The sequence below is a fragment of the Colobus angolensis genome, unplaced genomic scaffold, assembly GCF_000951035.1.
Source record: "Colobus angolensis palliatus isolate OR3802 unplaced genomic scaffold, Cang.pa_1.0 Scaffold253, whole genome shotgun sequence".
Classification (NCBI taxonomy): Eukaryota; Metazoa; Chordata; class Mammalia; order Primates; family Cercopithecidae; genus Colobus; species Colobus angolensis.
In genome coordinates this window covers 324,736-348,432 of record NW_012115744.1, presented here as the reverse complement: position 1 = coordinate 348,432, position 23,697 = coordinate 324,736, and the positions used below count along the sequence as shown (strand labels likewise).

Below are 23,697 nucleotides of genomic sequence, written 5' to 3'. Positions count from 1 at the left end.
TCCTCCTCCGTCCTCCCCCATCCTCCTCCGTCCCTTCAGTGCAGGCGGTGGGGGCGCTGGCGGTGCTGGCGAGATTTCCTCTTACACATCCAGCACTGATCCTTTTTTTCCTTTACTAAATAAGTGTCTGGTGAAACCTTGTGGTGGGTGAGGGACGCTGATCATTGATAATTGTGGAGTGTGGAGCTGGAGGAGTGTGGGGGTGTGTTCATCCCCACTTCTCCCTGCACGTGTGGAGAGGATTTGGGTAGGGGGTGGGGATGTGGAGCTCAGCCCTGTGCAAGAAGCCCATGCTGGATGGGTGGGGTGAGGGGCCAGGCCGGCTGGGGGACCCTTCCTTGGATGGGTCTGGAGAGCACCCCAGAGTGTGACCTCGAGGGAGGGGGCAGGCCCAGCCCCCTTCATGGGGATCCCTGAGGGGTGGCTGGCTCCCCGGTCTTCACCCCTCAGATGCACAGGTCTACCCCCGCCTGTCCTCTTGGCCTCCAGAGGTGTCCTGGCCGCTGGAAGGGCAGGTGGGTGGCAGTTAATGTGCCTGGTTCTCCGAGGAAGAGAGCAGCAGTGGGAAGTCAGTCTTTCCTAAGGGGCCTTCTTGTCGTCTTCTCTGCCTGTGCCCAGAAGCACAGAGGCCCTCACAGCAGGTGTCCCTGGTCTTCCCCAAAGAAGCCACTTTTAAGACCTTCCCATGTACCCCAGTGTCCTCAGCCTGCAGCTCACTCTGGCTGTTCTTTTCCCCTTTGCTGCGAGCCTCCCTGCATCCAGCAGCAGTGTCAGGGTGGCCAGCTCCCCACTGAGCCTCCAATTCCAGCACAGCTGGATGTCCTGGCCAGTGCCACCCACACTGGGGAGTGAAGGTCTTTGGGGCTGCCTGGGGGAGGTTGAGAGAGGTGGCTCCAGAGGTGGAGACCAGGTGGGGCTAAGACTGCTGGGCTTCTCTCTGAAGCCGGAGAATGAGCCGCTGCTGGAAGGGAGTGTGGCCTCCTGAGCGAAAGCACTGGGAGCCATGCAGTGCGAGGTGAGGAGTGGAGCCTGGCATCGAGGGGAACCCCGTGACCTGGGACAAGAGGAGATGCCCAAGCCAGGAGCTGGCAGCTCAGTGCAGTGCACCTTTGTGGAGCCCTGCTAGGCGCCGGGTCCCTGGGGACGCCAAAGGCCTACCACTGCCCTGCTGTGGCGGCTCTGGGGTAGGGAAGGGACCGATTCCTAGGGGGTGCAGCCGTGCCATAGAGGTGGGTCAGAGAGCGGGGAGGGCAGAGCAGGGCACCCAAGGGGGATGTCTGAGCCCAGGGCTCAGTTGTGGGCACTCAGCCCTTTTGCAGCGCTGGGGTCCCCTGGTTGATATGTTGGCTGGTTGTTGACAGTGCCTGCCCGGGGCACAGTTGGTGTTGCTTCCTGGCCTCAGGTGGACGTGTCCAAGTTTATTTAAAGCTGCAGCCACTGGCACCCAGTCAGGTCTCACTGAGTTCCCTGCCCAAAGGAAGGACTTGGCCTCAGGCCCACAGCTGCTCATGTGTGACGAGGCCACTGGCCTTCCCCCTCCCTTGCCCCATCCTTTTCTGCTGTCTCTGCTCCCGAATCTTCCCCAGAGGCCTGGGCATCAGGGTCAGCCAGCCAAGAGGAGCCGCTTTCTGGCCCTGCCCTGCCCAGTTCTATAGGGAGTGTGTGCCCTTCCCTGCTCAGCCTGACACTTCTTACAGTCACTAGCGTGGTGGCCCATGTGGGAGGAGTTACAGAGCAAGGCAGGCAAGCCCTCAGCCCGGCATGGCCCAGCCAACAGTGCAGTTTTAATTTTTTTATATTGGATAAACTTTAAAAATCCAGAAAAATCCCAGGAATAATAAAATGAACACAGTATCTCTCAGAATTGAAAATGGTTAATCTTTTGTCATTTTTGGCTTTAAGTCCTTTTTTAAAAAAAATTATAAGAAATATTACAAAGAAATATTAAGTAACCCATTTTCTTCCAACTACTGCTTTCGTATTTTTCCTCCCAGGCTCTTTTGGGTACATTTACACATGGATGTAAGTATCCATAACTAATATAGAGGATTCTTTTGTGTGGGTGTTTTTCTTAACTTTACGTAAAAAACCTGGAACTTGTACTTTTCACTCGGCAGTCTTGTTGACACCTGTGCTTGTCGATGTGTTTAATTGCGGGCTGCTGCGTGGCGACCTATAGTGTGAACTCTGTCCTGCCTGCCCCTCTCCCAACGGAAATCTAGGTTGTCTCCTGTGTTCCACTGTCACCCAGCACACTGCGGCCAGCACCGTCACGGCCAGGGCCCTGAGTGCGTCTGGGGTGCAGGTGTGAGAGTTTCTTTAGGGTGTGTCCCTGGCAGTGGGGCTGCGGAGGAGGGTCCGCTTGTCTGTCTCTGTAGGTGCTGCCACTCTCCCTGCTGTGTCCACTCGCACAGCAGTGTGGGGGCCGCCCCTTCCGCTGGGTGCTGCCATTCCTAGGGTTGGTAGGTTGTCAGTGTTGACAGGTTGTGAGTGTCAACCGTTTGTTGGGTAGGAAGAGGTCTCACATTTTGTATTCATCCTCATGAATCTTCCAGTTTTGGGGAGTTGTCTCTTTTCAAACATGGAGATCTCCCTAGAAGAAAGCGTCTCCCACGAGGTTTTGGATATCATTTCAGGGGTTCATGGGCCCCTCCTTTTCTAGGGGAGATGGCAGCTAGGGCTTGTGGGCCATGTTGTAACAACACCTAATGTGTACATTACTTTAAATGTTTGATTTTATTTGATTCGAATTGTCTAGAAAGGCCCTTCTCCCCAGCACCATTTTACAGACAAAGAACTGAAGTTCAGGAAAGGTTGGCAACTTGCCCGAGCCCAGGAAGCGAGAAGGGCCCTGAACTCCAGTCCAGGGCATCTCCTACCCCTTCCATCTCTCCCACTAAACCTCAGATAGGCCCCAAACTGACCTTGATATGTCCTTGACTCCATCCAGTGGTACCCCAGTCGCCAGACAGCAGGCTGTATCCTGGGGCGTGTGTGGCCTGACCGCTGGCGGGGGCATCACTGTCAGCTGGCGGATGCCTTCTGCCGAGACGCACACTGTGAACCAGCGAATGGCCCGCTAGGTAGTTAATAGATAAACTTAGGAAATTCAGAGCAAATCAATTTTTGAGTCTCCAAGCTCTGAGCCGGTTGCCAGGGAAGAGAGGAATGGAGGAGGAGGGATCATTGTATTTGCTTTCTCCTTCCCCAGAGCACAGCAGGCACTCCCTGCCTCAGGGGCCTTGGCCAGGCTGCCTCTCTTCCCCTGACCCCTCATAGCTTACTCCCTTGGGCTGCTCAGCAGGCTGTCCCAGACACCCCCCACCCCTCCCCTTTTGCCTCCCCACTCCTCCCTGCTCCTCCCCCCCAACTTGTCTTTTCCCTGGCACTTTGCCCCATCTGATGTGCTGGACAGCTTACCCACGGAGAGGCAGAGGTCCGGTCCTCTGCCCATGGCTGTGTCCCCAGTGCCTGGCCCGAGGTGGGGAAGGGGTGAGTTGGGTGGGCCTCTGCCTTCCGGCCTGGCTCCCAGGAGGCCAGCAAGAGTCCTCCTGGTCTTGATTCCTTAATGTAGGGTAGTTTAAAAAGAAGTCGCACATGCTGAGATTGCTGGCAAGATGTGCATTAAGGTGATGCTAGTTTAGTTACTATTTAATGGTATTTTTATACCATAACCTACTTTGCTGAGAGCTAAGAATATATCTGCATGCTTGCTACCAGGACTCTTTTCTTTTCTGGTAACAGTTGCTAGCGCTTAAATGGTGCTTATTATATTAACGTGCTAGATCTGTGAAGTAGGTGCTGTAATCATCCCAAGTTTACAGGAGAGGTAGCTGAGGCACAGAGAAGCCCCGTTCCCCAGAAAAGGTCACACAGGGTCAGGATTTGAATCTACATTCTGCTCCTCTCGGAAGCTCATTACCCTATTCCACTCTGTGCTTTAAAAATGCTGTAACTCCACTGGCTGACTCATGGCCAGCTTATGGTCTACTCTGACCTGAGGCTTTTGGGTACCTGTCCTTGGCCAGTTGCTCACTATGATGTATTTGTGCTTTTCCAAACCAAGGGTACTACCTCTAGGTTCCCCTTTGTGAAAACGTTATTTCCTTTCATCGTCAAAGACAACCAACACTCTGACTCCATATGACACCAGCAAGACTGGAAATTTTTATTTTATTAATTAAATTACCAGGGCAATATGATCTTGTAAAACACACACACACACACACCCCAAGTAATACAGAAGTACGTGCAGTAAAATGTGACTTGTTTACACTCAAGTTCCCGCACTCTCCAGAGGTGCCTGACCTCTTAATTTTAATGTCAGTATGAGGATATGTGTGTGTGTGTGTACATATATACACATCTACATATATAGCAGATATATATGATTTCAAAACACAGATGGAATCACCATATATGTAATTCTGCAATCTGTTTGCCCAACACTTTCATGACGACCCCCTGTGTCAGTAAGTCTTTTCTTAAAGCTAAGTGCCTTCCAATTCTTAGCAGAGAAATGTCTGCATACGTGTTGGCCACATTTTTTAAACCAAAAATTGGGACCCATCCTCTAGCAAGTGTGATGGGGTATAATAGGATGCTATATTTGAAATCAGGGCCTGAAAGGTTATTAGGAGGGTCCAACTGTTGTGAAGGAAAGCTGTGTTCTCAGCACGACCAGCTGCAGGGGCTGGGCCCGTGGAGGTGGGTGCAAGTGGACTCCTGCCAAGGTCATAGGCCACAGGACTAAGGATGTCTCAGGTCTCACTTGAAAAAACTGAAGGACTTATTCCCATCTTTCCATCTCCCCTTTCTAGGAATCCCCAAGAGCAGAGGGGAGAGATATGCAATGTTTAGGTTTTGTGTCTTCTACTTAAAAATTCTAACAGGGATGTTTCCCTCATTTTTGCTCCATTGGCCTTTAAAGAGTCTATATTGAGCCACCCTAGAATTTAACAGTAATTTACTAGAAGAGACCAGGTAGAGATAAGTGTGCAATGTCTGTCCCTGGGAAGACCACTCCCACTTCCCTGTGTTCCGTGATGCCACCTCCCTGGTCCAGGCAAGCGATGTGGCCTTTCTGGAGATTTTAAATATATTTTCAAAAAATTTAATTCTCTCTTCCCCCACACAAATGGAATCTGATTTGATTATTTTTAAAGCATCTTTTACAGCTGCAAGTCACTTTGCTAGTGTAGAAACATAAAAATGCATTATGTATCAACTTGGTTTTTAAAAAATTATCATATTGGCATATTACACAGAAATGTATATTTTATTCATAGAAAAATTTGAATTTATTTAAAATGAAAACATCCTTTTATGTTTGAGAGAGGTGGTGTTGCTAGCTGCCAAACTTTTGGGTGGCTTTTGTCGCCTGGGTTAGAGGGTCACTTGTTGAGGGCTCATTTCCTGGTGGACATAGTTCTTTTTGTATTGACATAATTATCCAAAAATAACTAAAGTTATGATTCTTTGTTAAGCCAGATAGAAGCTTTTGTTGAATTTCTAGAACAGATTGGCAACAACCAGGCAAAGATTTAAGAAGATTTTATGGGAGGAAGCATAATGGCACACTTGTACAGGGGCGGAATTTGGGACCCATAGTCCTTGTTTCCCTACTTTGTGAGCAGCCAGAGAAGCCTGGAGGGCAGGAGCTGCTGTCGCCCTAACAATGAAGTACAGCAGGTGTTATGCCTTCTGCTGTAATGCCCTCTGGGTGTCAAGCACATCCCAGTGAGTGCCGTTTCCAGCAAGGAGCTGAGGAGCCCTGCTTCTGTCACCCAACACACCCTGAATTCAAGTGCTGAGAACAGTGCCTGGCACACAGTAGGTGCTCCACAGTGGCTCAGCAATGGTCTAGGTCACTCAGGCCTTGCACCTGGGACTGCTTCCCAGAGCAGTGGCGCACCCACCCTATCAAAGATGAGGGCCTTACAAGAGGTATTAGGTGGCTCTGCAAGTAGGTCTTGGGGGTGTATTCTGATGTCCAGTCTAGGTAGACAGTCTTGTCACCTGGTGAAATGCAGTAGCAGGGCTGTCAGCACTTATATGTCTGCCATGAGCTTGACTCCAAGAGGCTTGCAACCTTTAGCTCATTTCTTAATGAAGTTGTTCACATGACTTCTTGTTTGTTGAGGTGCTGTCTGATTCTCAGCACCTGTGGATTTGATCCAGGCCATTCATTAGGGGCTTTCTGGGCAAAGAGTATGAGTCTGGTTAGGAGCAGGCCCTCCCGAAGAAGATGACCGGGGGATGGTTCTCGGCCCCCACCACACATGGGAAGCCCCTGAGGAGTGTTCAGGCCCCATCGCATTTAACCAGACACTAGGGAAATGGGGTGTTAGCATTTTTAAAAGCTCCCAGGTGGTTCCAATGGGCATTACATACCTAGACTCTGCAGAGGAGTCTGCACCTGAGGCCAGATACTTGCCTAAGCCCACACTCCTTCGTACAACCCTTGGTTCTTTCAGAGCCCACCTAAGCATGGATTTGAAGTTTACCTTCATTTTTTCTACATTCACAATGACGTTACTACCCCACCACCCACCCTGCCCAAGTTGTTGAGAGCACCATGGTCCAGAAGAGATAAAATGTGATACAAAGGTGAGCCATGTGTGTGATTTAAAATTTTCTAGTACTTAAAGAAAAAAGAAACAGGTGAAAGGAACTTTAATAATATATTTATTTAACCTTATATCCAAAATATCATTTCAGAGCCCTGGTGCAGTGGCTCGCGCCTGTAATCCCAGCACTTTGGGAGGCCAAGGTGGGTGGATCACTTGAGCCCAGGAGTTAGAGACCATGGGCAACATGGCAAAACCCCATTTGTACAAAAAAAAAAAAAAATTATTTCAACATGTAATCAAAACAAAAATTATTAAGCTATTTTGCATTCCTTTTTGTATTATGTCTTGAAACCTGGTGTGTATTTTACCCTTACGGCACATCTCAGTTTGGACCAGGTTCTTATGTCTACATGGTGATAGTGACCACAGTATTGGACAACACAGGGCCAGAGCTTCAAAATCACTGTTTTTTGTTTGTTTGTTTTTCATTTTTCCTGGTTTCTTTTAAGGATAATAGTTACAGTCATAGTTGTCTTTGTCTGTTCCTGATTTCTTTTGCTGTCCTGAAGACTTATTTATTCAGCAAGTCTGGTTGCCTGTACTTACCATGTGCCATGGGTGCTTGGAAAACAGTAGTGAACAGAGAAGTCAAGGATGCCTGCCTTTGGGGAGCTTATATACTGCTGGATAGAGGCAGGCAATAAACATAAATACTAAACAAATTATATGATAGGGTAGAAGGTGATTAATACCTCTGGGAATAATTAAGAAGACTCAGGAGTGCCAGCTGGGAGGAAGGTTACCATTATAAGAAGGATGGTAAAGCCAAGAAAAAAGAAGATTCCAGTTGCTAAAATCAGGAATGACATAGGGGACCTTACTGCCAACCTTACAGGAAAAAATTATAAGGAAATAACTGTGAATAATTATGTGCCCTCAAGTTAGATAACCTGGATGAAATGGACAAATACTTAGAAAGACACAAACTACTGAAACTGACTCAAGAAGAAATAGAAAATCTGAATAGACCTATAACAAGTAGAGATTGACTTAGTAATTTAAAATTTTCCCACAAAGGAAAGCTCAGGCTCAGATAACTTCACTAGCAAATCCTACCAAACATTTAAAGAAGAATTAATACCAGTCTTTTACAAGCACTCCCAAAAAGTAGAAGAGGAGGAAATTCTTTCCAATTCATTATGTGAAGCCGGCAGATACCCTAATACCAAAACCAAAGATATCACAAAACTACAGACTGTTGTCACTTATGAATGCAGATGAAATATCCTCAACAAAACACTAGCAAAATATATCTAGCAACATATAAAAAGGATTATTTATACATTAGGAACAAGTAGGATGTATCCCAAGAATGAAAGATTCATTCAGCATACAAAAATCAATCTATATAATGCATCATGTTGATAGAACAAACATAGAAACTATATGAACCATTTCAATAGATGCAGAAAAAGCATTTAGCAAAAACCAATACTCTTTCATGATAAAAACTCAACAAATGACAAGTAGAAAGGAACTTCCTTAACTTGATAAAAGACATTTGTGAAAAATCCACAGCTAACCTCATATTTAATGGTGGAAAACTGGAAAACTGAATGTATCTGCTCTTTCCATTTCTAGGCAACATGGTATAGGAGATTTTAGCCAGGGCAATTTGGCAAGAAAAAGAGAGAAAAGGCTTCCAGATTGGAAATAAATAGTTGTAGCTACCTCTCTTTTCAGATTACATGGATTTGTATACAGAAAATCCTAAGAAATCTATTTTAAAAACTATTAGAACTAAAAAATGAATTTAGCAAAGTTCAAGACATAAGACCAATATACAGAAATCCATTATATTTCACTATACTAGAAGTTTAAAATAACAAAATAAAATTAGGAAACACAATTTACAATAGCATCTAAAAAATAAAATAATACTAAATTTAATCAAAGAAGTACAAGACTTGTACATTGAAAACCACAAACCACTGTTGAGAGAAAGTAAAGAAGACCTAAATTAATGGAAAGACATCCCATGCTCATGAATTGGAAGATTTAATATTGTTAAATAGTAGTATGCTCCAAATCGACCTACATTTTTGCTATGAAAATTGCAGCTGCATTTTTTGCAAAAATTGACAACCTGGCCCTAAAATTCACATACGAATGCAAGAGACCCAAAATAACTAAAACAATCTTGAAAAAGAAGAACAAAGTTGGAGGACTCACAGGTTCTGGTTTCAAAACTAACTACACAGTTACAGCAATCAAGACAGTGTGGTATTGGCATAAGGATAAATACATAGATCAGTGAAATAGGATTAAGAGTGTAGAATAAATCCATACATCTGTGGTCAGTTGATTTTTTACAAGGGTGCCAAGACAATTCCAGTGGAGAAGAATAATGGTCCATTCAACAAATGAACAATTGAGTATCCACATGCAGAAGAACAAAGTTGGAGCTGTACTTGACACCACATACAAAAATTATTTCAAAATAAATAATAGATCTAAATGTAGTAACTAAAATCATAAAACTCTTAGAAGAAAACATAAGAGCAAATCTTTGCAACTTTGTATTAGGCAATGGTTTTTTAGATATGACACCAAAAGCATAAACACAAAAGAAAAATAGTTTTACTGTTGGGCTTCATTAACAGTGAAGACTTTTGTATTCAAAGGACACCATTGAGAAAGTGGAATAGAACAGCACATAGAATGGGAGAAAATATTTGCAAATCATGTGCCTGGTAAGGAATTTGTATTCAGAATACTTTAAGAACTTTTACTACCTGACAGTAAGAAGAAACAACCTAATTAAAAAATGGGCAAAGGACTTAGACATTTCTCTAAAATAGGTAACAGATGGCCCACAGCACATGAAAAGATTTTGGCATCATTATGGAAATGCAATTCAAAACCATCATGAGATGCCATTTCACTCTTACTAGGATGACTGTTATCAAAAAGACAGATAATAGCAAGTGTTGGTGAGGACGTGAAGTTGGAATGTCCATTCATTGCTGGTGAGGATGTAAAATGGCACAGCTACTATGGAAAATAGTGGGTTCTCAAAATGTTCTATTCCTAGGTATATACCCAAGAGATATGAAAACATATGTCCACACAAAAACTGGTTCATAGCAGCATTATCCATAATAGCTAAAAAGTAGAAACAGCTCAGATGTCCACCAGCTAATGAATGGATGAGGAAAATGTGTTATATCCATACAGTGGAATATTATTCAGGCATAAAAAGCAATGAAATACTAATAAGCACTGACACATGCTAAAATGTGGATGAACCTTAAAAACATCATGCTCAGTGCAAGAAGCCAGTCACAAAAGGCCACATGTTGTTTAATTCCCTTTTTATGAAATGTCCAGAAAAGACAAACCTGTAGGACAGAAACTGGAGGGAGGATGGATGGAAAGAGGATGGGCAGTGACTGCTCATGGACAGAAGTTTGGTTCTGATGTGATGAAAATGTTGTAAACTTAGATTGTGGTAATGGATGTGCAACTCTCAATATATTTAAAACCACTGAATTATATACTCTAAATTGGTGAATTGTTTGGTATATGAATTAAATCTCAATAAAGATGTCAAAGAAATAAAACCTGCTGTCACATCTGGATCTCAACTTTCACGTTGCTGGGAAGTGAGCTTCGAAATTAAAGTGACTGCCAATGCCCAGCTCATAGTTGGCGGCCTCCCCTAAACTTCAGGACCCCAGCAGAAATGCGGCTTTGGCCAGGCCACCTCCTTTGAACCAGCCACTGCTGTGAAGTGTCTTCGCAAACAAAAAACAGTGAGAAGAAGCCTTGTCACTCGGGCATCTGACTGGTGCTGGATGACAGCATCTCTAAACTTAGCCAGCCCTCTGGGCCTGTGCCTGATGTGAGCTCAGGCCACAGGCACTGGGGAGGGCCAGGCTCCTGCTGGCCTGGGAAGATCCAGGAACCTGTGAGCCCTCACATGAACCCGGCCTGGGGCAGGTTCTGACCTGGAGTTCAGGGACACATGACACATTGGGTGACCCTTTCCAGAGACCAGCACAGGGGAAGATGCCATCTGCACCACCTTACTTTCAGGGCTGTGTGACTGAGGGTTCCACTGCGACTAGGAACCCAGTAGGTGCCCTGGCTTCCGAACTTTGCCCCCATAGCCTCACCCCACATCTGGGCCTCACCTCACATTCTGGGACTCTATTTTGCTTGTTTCCTGAGTGGCCTTTAGGAATGTCCCATTAGAAACTCCAGGCCAGGCCTTTGTAGCAAGGCTGGGGCTGTAGCCTCCCATTACTGCAGTGTGAGGTGGGCCTCAGGGGTCCCCTCCACTTGTGCCCTCTTTCCTTCCTCAGAGAAAGCCTGGGCCCCTCAAGTCCTTGTGGGGGACTCATAGCAGCAGGATGACTTCCATTGCAGTGTGGGACTTCTGAGGCACAATGTGTGGTCACAAGGCCGCTGCTGAGGAAGCGCACCAGCCCCGAGGGTCCTGCTGTCTCCCTGGAAATTGATGTGGCCGAGCCTGTGCTCCTCCTTCAACAGAGTTGGGGACCCAGCTGTCCTGATCCCACTGCCCACCACCACCCCATCCCCATCCTTTCATCATAACAGCCCCAGGGACTGACGGAGAACACCCCTCCCAGTCAAAAACCCTGAGAAAAGCTGTGATTTTGGTGCTTTTCACAATTCCTCTGCATGCCTGAGACCAGATTCATTTTATTCTTACATTTTTATTCTCTGATTGACATTCACAAATTCTTATCTTGACCAGTTGTCCACATGACATCCAACCCAGGACGGCCTGTCTTGCGGGAGGTGTTACTCTTTCTGTCTTCTCTGTCTCTCTGTTTCTCTCTCTTTTTCTCAGTTCATGTTTCCGCTTTTCCTCCCTCTTTTGCTTCCTGGTCTTTTCCAGGCTCTTCCTGGTGTGGTGACGATGGTTACTGGGCACTCCCTCACTTTATGGGGCACACCTCCTGGGCAGGACCTGGGGCTGTTTCTTTCTCCAGCCTCATCATCCTCCCCTCCTTCCGTCCCTCTTCCTCCCTCTCCTTTCTTTCACTTAAAGGATCCTGCCTTTTGGGGAGCCCTCCTTCTCCTGCCCTCCCAGGTCCTCAGTAGCTCGTCCCTAGCTCTGAAGGCCGTTCTGGGGCTCTGCAGCCCCTGAGAGTGTCACAGGCACTTCTGGGCTTCTGGGTCTTTGCCACCACCTCCCCCCACCACCACTGACCCCTGGCTGAGCTATTTCCCACACCGTGGGCTGAGGATTCTGGAATAGAGTTGTCATTTTAAATTCCACTCACCTCCACTTTCTGGCACCGAGGATGGAGGCTTTAAAGTGTGGATGGACCAGAGCACAGCCTCCCTGTGACTCCTGAGCTGTTTCTGTGGCCTCACTGCCCTGGGGTAAATGTGGGGCTCTTCCCAGCCTTAGTCACCCACGGGGGCATCACCAGCAGGAAGCACACACTGGGTGCTCAGTTTCCCCCTTCCGGGCTGTGGGAACAGTGATGTGGCAAGGGAAAGTCTCCAGCAGGTGTGACTCCATGGTGAGGATGGGCCTGTGCCTCATTTGGGCCCCATTGTATGACCCTGGGCAGAAGAAGGGTCACCTCTTGGAGCGTTGTGAGAGTCAGTCCATGTTGCAGGGAGCCAGCCATGCAGCCGCCCTTCCCTGTCCAGAGTGGGGGTAGGGCAGAGCCAGTCACACACCCCTTCCCCTTGTCCCATCTGCAGGTGGGAGCAGAGACACAGGCCCGAAGGCCTCTGGTTTCCCACTGTTGTCCCTGAGGCCCGGAGCTGGGGTGGTGGGGGGCCTATGTGAAGGATGACACAGCTCAGAACTGCAGAGCCAGGCTGTGGTGCTCGCAGGGGCAGGACAGCCCCTTTGGGTACCTGGGGCTGGGGCTGGGAGAGACCTAAGTGAGGGTTGCAAGCGCCAGGGGCCAGCCTCAGGGGCACGTGCTGGGGCACAACAGTCCTGCCTGCCACCCCTCACAGCCACGCATTGCTTTTAGTTTATGGTTTACTGTCTGGAATTCTTAGGGATTCTTTTCTCTGAGTTTTTCTTGTTTGTTACTAGAGGTTAAGAATTTGATTTGCCACATGGTAATAAAGGAGTTCTTAAAACCAGATTTTGGCTGAGTGCGGTGGTTCACTCCTATAATCCCAGCACTTTGGGAGGCTGAGGTGGGCGGATCACTTGAGATCAGGAGTTCGAGACTAGCCTGGCCAACATGGTGAAACCCCATGTCTACTAAAAATACAAAAATGAGCCAAGCATGGTGGCACGTGCCTGTAATCCCTGCTACTCAGGAGGCTGAGGCAGGAGAATCGCTTGAACCAGGGGGTTGTGAAGGTTGCAGTGAGCCGAGGTCGCGTCATTGCACTCCAGCCTGGGCAACAGAATGAGACTGTCTCAAAAAAGTAAAAAAATAATAAAAAACAAAAACCAGATTTTAAAGACAGCATTGCAAGTACCAGTTTCTGTCATTATTTCTTAATGATTCCTCAGAGATAATGACTACATATCATACCAGGACATTATTTTATTAAGGTAAAATATACATAACAGAAAAGTGTACAGTTCGGTGGCAGTAAGTGTGTTTACATTGCTGTGCAACTATGACCAACAGAACGTTTTCATCTTCCCCAAGTGAAAATGTCCCCATTAAACACCGACTCCCCATTCCCCTCCCTCACCCTGGCACCACCATTCTGCTGTCTGCCTCTATGAATTTGACAACTTTAGGGACTTCATATAAGTGGAATCAGACAGTGTTTGTCCTTGTTTCAATAAGCATAATGTCCTCAAGTTTTACCCATGTTGTAGCCTGTGTCAGCATTTCCATCCTTTTTAAGGCTGAATAATATTCCATTGTGTGCATTTTGCTCATCTGTCGACAGACGCAGGTTGCTCCTGCCTCTTGGCTGTTGTGAATAATGCTGCTATGAATGCGGGTGTACAAAGGACATTTTTAAAGGACATAATACATGGCCCCCTCCCACTGCGCATGACATAGCCACTGGGTTGTGCGGCCTTGGGCTGCCATATAACTCTCTGGGTTTCAGCCTCCCCACTTATGAACCGGAAGGGTTGGGTCAGTTGACTCTCTCGGGTACCTTCTGGCCCCAGAAACTGGTTCTGTGAAAGCCCCATTTCTTTCTTCTGAGACTTGCCCCACAGCTCAGCTCTCCCATGTGCAGGTGCCGCACAGTCTCTGATTACGTGGACATTTCTAAGCTTCCAAAATCCTTTTGCATTCCTTGAGAATAAAACTTTAGAAGGATGAAATCTGATTGATCTGAAACCAAACAAAACCCTGAGTACTTTAATTGATGCGCAGCTTGCAGGAAAAAAGAAGCAAGGGGACACAAAGCTATCCTAAGTCCCAAAGCACCCCCACCCCGCTCCAGTCTCGGCTACCATGCGTGGACCCCGTGCGGTTCCGCGCGTGGCGTGGTGAGCCCGGGGTCCCTGACGGTGGCGCCCACCGCTCAGCCGGCGGAAAGGCTCTTCCCGCGCGTCCTTCGCGAGCCGCGCGGCCTCGGCCTGGCTCTGGCGGGAGTCATTCCGGAGCCTGAGCTTCTACTCTTGCTCCGGCGCGGTGACTTCCAGCGGGCCGCCGCTCCAGGAGGGGCGTGACCTGCTCTGAAGCGCCGCCTTTGAAGGGTCAGAGGCTGCGCCTACGCCGAGTGAGGCCCCTAGGGTGCTGGCGTCGGAATCTCTCTCGTCCCCAGTTTCTTCCGAATGGGCTGGTGTCGCTGACTTCTGTATCCACCCAGGTCCCACTACTGGAGCGAGGGACTGACTGCTCCTCCGCGGGCGCGCCTGCCTGGGCAAGGTCGCTGTGTCCCTTATACAGCTGGGACGCCGCGGGCGCAGAGTCCCGACCCCACCGCACCCCAGCCCACGCCCGCTCCCTGGGGTCAGAGAACTCCTCAGATGGGGACCTCTTCTGCCCGTCCTTCCCGAGGGCCCTCCCCATGCCCTGTGCTTAGGGGCGCGACAGAGCTGGGGACCCCGATGTGGTCCAGGGCAGCCCCTGGACGTGCAGGAGGGAGATGGGGGCGCAGCAAGGGTGGGCCTAGGGGCTGGAGGCGCAGCCCAGCCCTCCTTCTCCTGCTGGCTCGGAGCTCGGATGCTCGAGCAGTCCTGAGAGCTCAGTGGCCTTAAAGGGGCCGTCTGTGTCCCTTCTCCCGTCAGGCCAGGAGCGCAGATGGCCTGGACCCCAGGTGGGTGGGCTGACCCCGGCCCCAGAGCCCGGCTTCAGCTGCGCAGCTGTGAACTGCCCCTTGTCCCAGCCCCCTGCAGGGAGGAGCACCAGCCTGACTGTGGTGAGACCCCTCTCTCCTCGCTGGGGCCTGACCTGGTGCCTACCCATTCCTCCGGGACAGTGCACAGCACAGCTGCTGTGGTTTGTGGAATCTGCTTTGGTGGTAGGAGCCTACTGGGCCAGGCGGTCTGTGCTGGGCAGGGCTCTGGGATACCTGTCTACCTACCCAGACCTGAGGACACAACTCCCCAGACAGGGCTAAGCCAAGCCAGGCTGGTCACCGCAACTCTGTTCCCTCAGTGCCTTTGCTGGGCCCTTCTGGGCCTTCCAGCTGGCAGGCGGTAAAGGGCAGGCTGCCCATGGGCAGAGGCCCCGGAGAGGGATGGTCTGCTCAGCCTCTGGTCTCGTGAGGAGAGACAAGGGGCTCACACACCGCCTGATGTGTGAGACCTGCTGCTGGGCAAAGTGCCTTCTCTGTGCCTCATGGCTGGTCTCGGGGCTAGTGGTCACCTGCATTCCCTGAGCAGGATGGGGCCTTGCCCTCCAGACAAGGTGGGATCTGGAGGCCCCACACCTCCCCCTCTCTGTGGTGTCACTCCTGCCTTCATCCTCCCAAAGTAGACATGTTGGGGGAACCTTGCCCTGCCCTCTGGGTGTCCCTGTGGATCCAGCTCAGAGAGGGCAGCAGTGTGGTTCTGAAGGGGATGTCCAAGGAAGTGGGGGGATGCACAGGAGGAGGGCCAGCAGCCCCCGAGCAGGGAAGGCAAGCTGTGAGGAGAGGAGGGGGACGTGCGATGCGAGCCGGGGGCTAGGATTGGGGACCCAGGAGCAGGGCACCATGCTGGGCGCCACCCCACACACAGGCATGGGGCAGGCCTTATCTTTCCTCCCCCAGCCACCTGGGCCTTTCTATCTGGTATCCTGGCTCCACCTACCGTGGGCACTTCTTTCATCCTGCAGCTCAGCTTGTCCCTGGAATTTCTCAGGTGAGAGTCGGGATGGCAGCCCCGGCAATTAGCCCTCCACACATCTGGATTCTAGGGGCAAAGAGGAGAAGATGCCCTGTGCTTAAAGTGTTCACATTCGTGTTAGGGGACAGAACAAGAACATGCTTGCCCCATGCCTCCTGGGCACATCCTGTGTGGGTGAGGCCACAGCAGGCCCTTCCAGCATTTGGGCTGTGAGGTGAATGGGTGGTTTCCCTAATATGGAAAGAGCTCCTATAGGTCAATAAGGCCTGGAATCCCAGCGCTTTGGGAGGCCCAGGTGGGAGGATCACTTAGGCTAGGAGACTGAGGCTGCAGTGAGCTGCATTCACACCACTGTACTCCAGCCTGGGTGACAGAATGAGGCCCCCCAGTTTTAAAAAAGAAAATGGCCAAAACTCCAGCTGAAGTGTGAGTGACAGATATAAGCATCAACAGCTCACAGAAAAAGAAATGAAAGCTTCAGTGGGTAAAAACAGGAAAACAAATTCAGCAAGGGTCAGCTCTCAGAGTTCCCCTCAAAGTTCCCACAGGCTCCTTCCAGGCGGCCCTAGGCTAATGGACCACCTCCTCCAGACTGTGGCTCTGCTCCTCTCATGAGGACAGGACCAAGGCCCTAGGACACAGGAACCGTGGCCTCATCCCAGGGAGTGGGTTGGCCCTTGATGTGCATGATGGCCTTTCCATGTGGGCAGAGGAGGAATTCCAAAGATGCAGTGAGCCCTGGCAGACCATTCCCAGTGCCAGGGGCCAGATGGTGCCGATGACACAGGAGGCCCCATGCTGAGCCTCCTCAAACCCTCCTCTTCACACACCCTCCCCTGCTCACACCCTCCTCCTCCTGTTCACACCCTCCTCACCCTGCTCACCCTCTCCTCTCCCTGCTCACACCCTCCTCCCCCTGCTTACACCTTCCTCCCCCTTCTCACACCCTCCTCTCTCTGTTCACACCCTCCTCCCCCACTCACACCTTTCTCCTCCTCCTCGCACCTTCCTCCCCGTTCACACCTTCCTCCCCTTGCTCACACCCTCCTCCTGTTCACACCCTCCTCTCTCTGCTCACACCCTCCTCCCGCTGCCCACACACTCATCCCCCTGCTCACACCCTCTCCTCCTCCTCACACTCTCCTCCCCCTGCTCACACCCTCCTCCCCCATCCACACCCTCCTCCCCCTACTCACACCCTCCTCCCCTGCCCGCACCCTCCTCCTCCTTCCCGCACCCTCCTCCCCCTGCTCACACCTCTTCCTCTTGCCCACATCCTCTTCCTGCTCACTGGACCCAGCATGGCCAGATTGAGTGATAGTTCTCCAGCAACCCTAGTGCGTTATCTGCAGAATCCACCACATGCTTCAAGGCCAGGTCCAGGGCTAAGAGACAGGCTAGACCTCTCCACCCTAGAGGCCAGGCCTGACCTGCAGGCCTCCCCTAGGCTGCTGGAAGAGCATGGGTACAGTGGGCTACAGGTGTTCCTGGGTGGTCCTCCCTCCTGTCTTCGTCTCTGTATTTATTTTGCTCTTTGCTTAATGCAGACCCCCACACTGGGGTCCTGGCCATTGCTCTGGGGCACAGCTCCTGTGGGGTTGCTAAAGGAAGGCATCTGTTGCTGAAGATTTCTGGAGAATATGGTTCACCTCAGAGAACAGAGAAGCGAAAGAGAGAGATGGATGCTGATTCAGAATGAGCAGAAGTCCCAGACCCTCCCCAGAAGAGGGAACTTCCCACCGAGGCTGCACAGGACAGGCTGGATTTGCAGGGATCCCAGCCCAGCCCACCGTGGCTTTCAGAACCCCCAGTCAGACTGGCTCCCTTGTGGGCCCTCTCCTCGGAAAGGCTGCTCACCCCCTCTCCTCTCTCGTTCCCATGGAGAGCATATAATTTCAGCCCCTAGGTGGTCTCTGGCCTGTCAGGTTCTCCTCCCTCCCTGCCCCTCGGCCCCTCTCCCTCTGGGTATTTGGGGTATGTAGAGGGCAGCCACATCATCTCCCCTCTCAAGTGGTGCCCTGGTCAATGTTTAACGGGGGGTGGGGTCCCTGGTGGGTGGTGTTTGCCCATTTCTGTGGTGTGAAGATGCCCATCGTGGCCAGTGTCAAGCTAACAACATGACATCAGCTGGCTCGCAAGAATCCAGAAAATGTGAAAGTCTGTTCTCCAGCTGGAAGAGCTGTCTCTGACGCCCACTGCCTCTGCCTTGGCACAGCCAGCATGACCGAGTGATGGAGTGAGCCAAGACTGCACCCAAGGCCTCTCGCCCCTGTCTTGGTCCTGCTGCCAAATCCCAGCCCTGCTTCTTCCCATTCCCAGGGCTCTGCTTGGCTCAAGTCCCATGATTCATTCTCCTCTTGCTCCCACCTCCCCCACCTTACAGGAGTGCACTGTCCATCTCCCCAGGAGACGTTTTGAGCCAGTGCAGGTCACCTCAGGGGACCTGTGCAGGGTGGCAAGAGGTTGGTGGGGGGGTTGGGGATTTTTGTTTCATTTTGTTTTTGTTTTTGAGACTGGATCTTGCTCTGCCACCCAGTCTGGAGTGCAGGGATGCATCATAACTCACTGTAACCTTCAACTCGTGGGCTCAAGCAATCCTCCCACCTTGGCCTCCCAAAGTGCTGGGATTATAGGCATGAGCCACTGTGCCTGGCTAGGGGAGAGGGGTCTGGTTTGATCCCACCTCCACATCCATGCTGTCATGGTGTCAGCAAAGCATTTGGTGCCTGTCCCTGCCTGTGACATGGGGAGCATAGCCCCATCTTTCACTGTGGCCTGAGAGCCCTGGAGGGAACCCTTGTACACTGAGAGGGCCATGCGTAAGTGGGTGTTACAGTCAGGGTGTCTCCCGGGGTGGTGACAGCTCCAGGGGAAGACTTTAGAGTCCCTGAAACACCTTTTCCTAATGTTGTTCAGGGTCTCTGGTCACAGTGAAGTTTTGAAATTTCACTCTATGGCAAATATATAGGCATTTTCCTTGTGATATATGCTTTTCTGCCTGTGGTTTTAAAAAAGTCCTTCTCTATCCTGGTGTTTTAAAGATACATTTTTTTCTCTTTACAATGAAAAAGAAATTAATGGGCTTCATTTTTAGAGCAGTTTTACCTGTATGGAAAAACTGGATTGAAAGTATAGAGTTCCCATATTCCCCTTCACCGTTCCCCACCCCTGTTGTTAACATCTGGCATTAGTTTGGCACACTTATTACAGTGATGGACCAATATTAATATATTATTAACTAAAGCCCATAGCTTACATTAGGGTTTGCTCTTGCTATTGTACGTTATATGGGCTTGGACAAATGTAGAATGACATGTATCTGTCATTACAGTATCACACAGAGTAGTTTCACCTGCCCCAGAATTTCTCTGTACTCCACCTATTTGTCTCTCCCTCCACCCACCCCCTGCCAACCACTGGTCTTTTGACTGTCTTCGTTGTTCTGCCTTTTCCAGCATGTCATACAGTTGGACTCATACAGTATGTAGCCTTCTCAGACTGGCTGCTTTTATTCAGCAATGGCCACTTAGGTTTCCTCCTTAACGGGGAGGAGGAAGCTGTCTTTGTGTAGCTTGATAGTAATATTTTTAGCTGAATAATATTCCATTGTCTGGATGTACCACAGTTTGTTCCTTTGCTTACTGAAGGACATCTTGGTTCCTTCCAAGTTTTCACAATCATGAATAAAGGTGCAATAAACATCCGTTTGCAGGTTTTTGTGTGGACATAAGTACGAAGAAGTGTGATTGCTGGAGTGTAAGGTAAAGAATATGTTTAGTTTTGTAAGAAATTACCGAACTCCCTTCCAAGGTGGGTGTATCATTTTGCATTCCTACCAACAATGAATGAGAATTCCTGTTGCTCCACATTCTTACCATCATCTGGTGGTATCAGAGTTCTCGATTTTGGCCATTCTAATAGGTGTATAGTGATAGCTCTTTGTTGTTTTATTTGCAATTCCCTAATGACTTATAATATCGAGCATATTTTCATATGCTTACTTTCCATCTATATATCTTCTTTGGGGAGGTATCTGTTCAGATCTTTTGCCCATTTTTAAACTGATTGTTTCTGTATTGTTGAATTTTGAGGGTTCCTTGTATATTTTGAAAACCAGTCTTATCAGATAGGTGTTTCGCAGATATTTTCTCCAAGTCTGTGGTTGTTTCCCTTTTAATTCTCATAAGTGTCTTCCACAGAACAGAACTTTTTACTTTTAAGTCAAATTTATCATTTTTCTTTTATGAATTGTGCTTTTGGCATTGTGTCTAAGAAATCATCACCAAACCCAAAGTCATCCAGATTTTCTATGTTATTTTTTAGAAGTGTTAAAGTTTTGCATTTTACATTTAGGTCTATGACCCATTTTAAGTTAATTATTATGAAAGGTGTTAAGATCCGTGTCTAGATTCATTTTTTTTCATCTGAATATCCAGTTGTTCTGGCACCATTGTTGATAAGGCTATCCTTTCTCTATCTGGTATTCACAAACCTCAGACTTTGCTCTTCTCCTTCAATATCGTGTTGGTTATTGTATTATGTATCTTTTGCCTCCTCATATAAACTTTAGAATCAGTTTGTTGATATATGCAAAATAACTTGCTGGTATTTGATTGTGAGTGCATTGAATGGGTAAATTAATTTGGAAAAAAACTGACATTTGACAATATTTCATCTTCCTATTGATGAACATGGGCTGTTTCTGCATTTATTTAGTTCTTCTTTGATACTTTTCATCAGAGTTTTGTAAATGTCCTCATATAGATCTTGTACATCTTTTGTTAGATTTATACCTAAGTATTTCACTTTGGAGGATGAAATGTAAATGGTATTGTGTTTTAAAATTCCAATTCCAACTTTTCATTGCTGATATATGAGAAAGCAGATGACTTTTATACATTAACCTGGCATCCTGCAACCTTGCTGTAATCCTTTATTAGTTCCAAGAATTTTTTGTTGGTTCTTTGGGGTTTTCTGAATAGACATATCATTTATGAACAAAGGCAGTTTTATTTCTTCCTTTCCAATAAGTGTATCTTTTATTTCCCTTTCTTGCCTCATTATGTTAGCTAGGACTTCCAGTAAGATGTTGAATAGCAGTGGTGAAAGGGAACATACTTGCTTTGTTCCTAATCTTAGTGGAAAGTATCCAGTTTCTCACCATGAAGTATGATGTAAACTATAGGTCTTTTGTAGATTTTTTAAAAATCAAGTTTAGAAAGCTCCACTGTATTCCTAGTTTGCTGAGAGTTTTTAATCATGAAACAGTGTTGGATTTTTGTCAGATGCTTTTTTTGCATGTATTGATATAGTCGTGTGATTTTTCCTCTTTACCCTGTTGACGCATTGGATTATAGTAATTAATTTTTGAATATTGAACGAGACTTGCATACCTGGGATAAATCCCACATGATCATGATATATAATTCTTTTTATACATTGTTGGATTCAATTTGGTAATATTTTGTTGAGAATTTTTGCATCTGTGGTCATGTGAAATTTTGGTCTGTATATTTCTTTTCTTTAAATAATGTCTTTGTCTGGTTTTAGTATTAGGGTAATGCTAATTCTCATGGAATGAATTAGCAAGTATTCTTGCTGCTTCTATTTCCTAAAAGAGATTTTAGAAAATTGATATGATTTCTTCTTTACATGTTTGGTAGAATTCACCAATGAACCAGTCTGGGCCTGGTGCTTTCTGTTTTGGAAAATTATTAATCACTCATTCAATTTCTTTTAGAGATTCAATCCTATTTACATTATATTATCTATATCTCATTGTGTGAGTTTAAGAGGATTGTATCTTTCAAGGAGTTGGCTCATATTATCTAGGCTATCAAATTTATGGCTATAGAGTTTTTCATAGTATTTCTTTATTAGTCTTTTAATATCCATGGGATCTGTGGTGGTGGCCCCACTTTTATTTCTGGTATTAGTAATTTGCCTCTTTTCTCTTTTTTTCTTAGTTAACCTGATTAGCAGGTTTCCAATTTTATTGATCTTCTCAAATAACTAGCTTTTGACTTTGTTGATTTTCTGTATCAATTTCTTGTTTGCACAATTCATTGATTTGTGCTCTAGTTTTTATTCTTTTTTCTGCTTACTTTGGATTTAATTTGCTTTTCTTTTTCCAGTTTCTTAAGGTGGAAGCTTAAATTACTGATTTTAGATTTTTCTTTTCTTCTTTTCTTTTCTTTTTTTTTTTGAGATGGAGTCTCGCTCTGTCACCAGGCTGGAATGCAGTGGCGCAATCTTGGCTCATTGCAACTTCCGACTTCCTGGTTCAAGTGATTCTCGTGCCTCAGTCTCCTAAGTAGCTGGGATTACAGGCATGCGCCACCACGCCCAGCTAGATTTTGTATTTTTAGTAGAGACATGGTTTCACCACGTTGGCCAGGCTGGTCTCGAACTCCTGACCTCAGGTGATCCGCCCGCCTCGGCCTCCCAAAGTGCTGGGATTACAGGTGTGAATTACTGTGCCTGGCCTCTTCTTTACAAAATGTATGCACTTGATGCTATAAATTTTCCTCTAAAGATTACTTTTGGCCAGGTACAATAGCTTACACCCATAATCTCAGTACTTTGGGAGGACAAGGTGGGAGTATCACCTGGTTCAAGACTGGCCTGGGAAACATAGCAAAATCCTGTTTCTAAACAAACAAACAAACAAACAAGCAAACAAACAAATTGCAGGGCATGGTGGTGTGTGCCTGTAGTCCTATCTACCCAGGAGGCTGAGGCGGGAGGATCATTTGAGCCTAGGAGTTCAAGACTGCAGTGGGCTATGATTGTGTCACTGCACTCCAGCCTGCATGAGAGAGTGAGACCTTGTCCCTAAAAAATAAATAAATAATAAAGACTACCTTTGCTGCATTCTATAAATTTTGATAAGTTGTATTTTCATTTAGTTCAAAATATTTTAAAATTTCCCTTGACATTTTTTCTTTTGTCTGTGTCATTTAGAAGTGTGGTGTTTCCATGTATTTTGCGCTTTTCCAGCTATCTTTCTGTTACTGATTTCTAATTTAATTCCGTTGCAGTCTGAGAGCATACTTTGTATGATTACTATTATTTTAAATGTATCAGGATGTGTTTATGGCCCAAAATGTGATCTGTCTTGGTGATTGTTCCATGTGAGCTTGAGAAGAAAATGTATTCTGCTGTTGTTGGATGAAGTAGTCTATAGATGTCCATTAGAGCCAGTTGATTGATGAAGCTGTTGAGTTCAATCATGTCCTTACTGATTTTCTGCCTGCTGGATCTGTCCATTTCTGATAGAGTTGTGTTGAAGTCACCAACAATGATAGTGGAATCATCTTTTTATCCTTACAGTTCCATCAGTTTTTGCCTCACATATTTTGATGCTCTGTGTTAGGTACGCACATGTTTAGGACTGCATATCATCTTAGAAAATTGGCCCCTTTATTATTATGTAGTGCTCTTCTTTATTCCCAATGATTTTCCTTGTTGTAAAATCTGTTTTTTTTTTTCCTGATATCAATATAGTTACTCCTGCGTGGGTGCAGTGGCTCCCACATGTAATCACAGCACTTTAGGAGGTCCAGGTGGGAGAATCACTTGAGCCCAGGAGTTCAAGACCAGCTTGGGCACCATAGCAACACCCTGTCTCTACTGTATATAGCTGGCGTGGTGGCTTACACCTGTAATCCCAGCACCTTAAGAGGCTAAAGTGGGAGGAATGCTTGAATCTAGGAGTTTGAGACCAGTCTAGGGAGCATAGCAAGACCCCATCTCTACAAACAATAAAAAAGCCCAGGCACAGTGGCTCAAGCCTGTAATCCCAGCACTTTGGGAGGCCGAGATGGGCGGATCACGAGGTCAGGAGATCGAGACCATCCTGGCTAA

At 47.4% G+C, this 23,697-nt stretch overlaps 1 protein-coding gene across 1 annotated transcript in view; it reads left to right on the top strand.

The window, feature by feature from the left end:
* Window positions 1-600: 600 nt before the first annotated feature.
* The window catches only part of CAMK2B (calcium/calmodulin-dependent protein kinase II beta), a 105,073-nt gene continuing 81,976 nt past the window's right edge, over window positions 601-23,697 (top strand). The window contains exon 1 of the mRNA XM_011946767.1: window positions 601-1,015. Coding sequence (XP_011802157.1) covers window positions 951-1,015 — 65 coding nt within the window. The 5' untranslated portion in view covers window positions 601-950. The remainder of the gene's footprint in view (window positions 1,016-23,697) is intronic.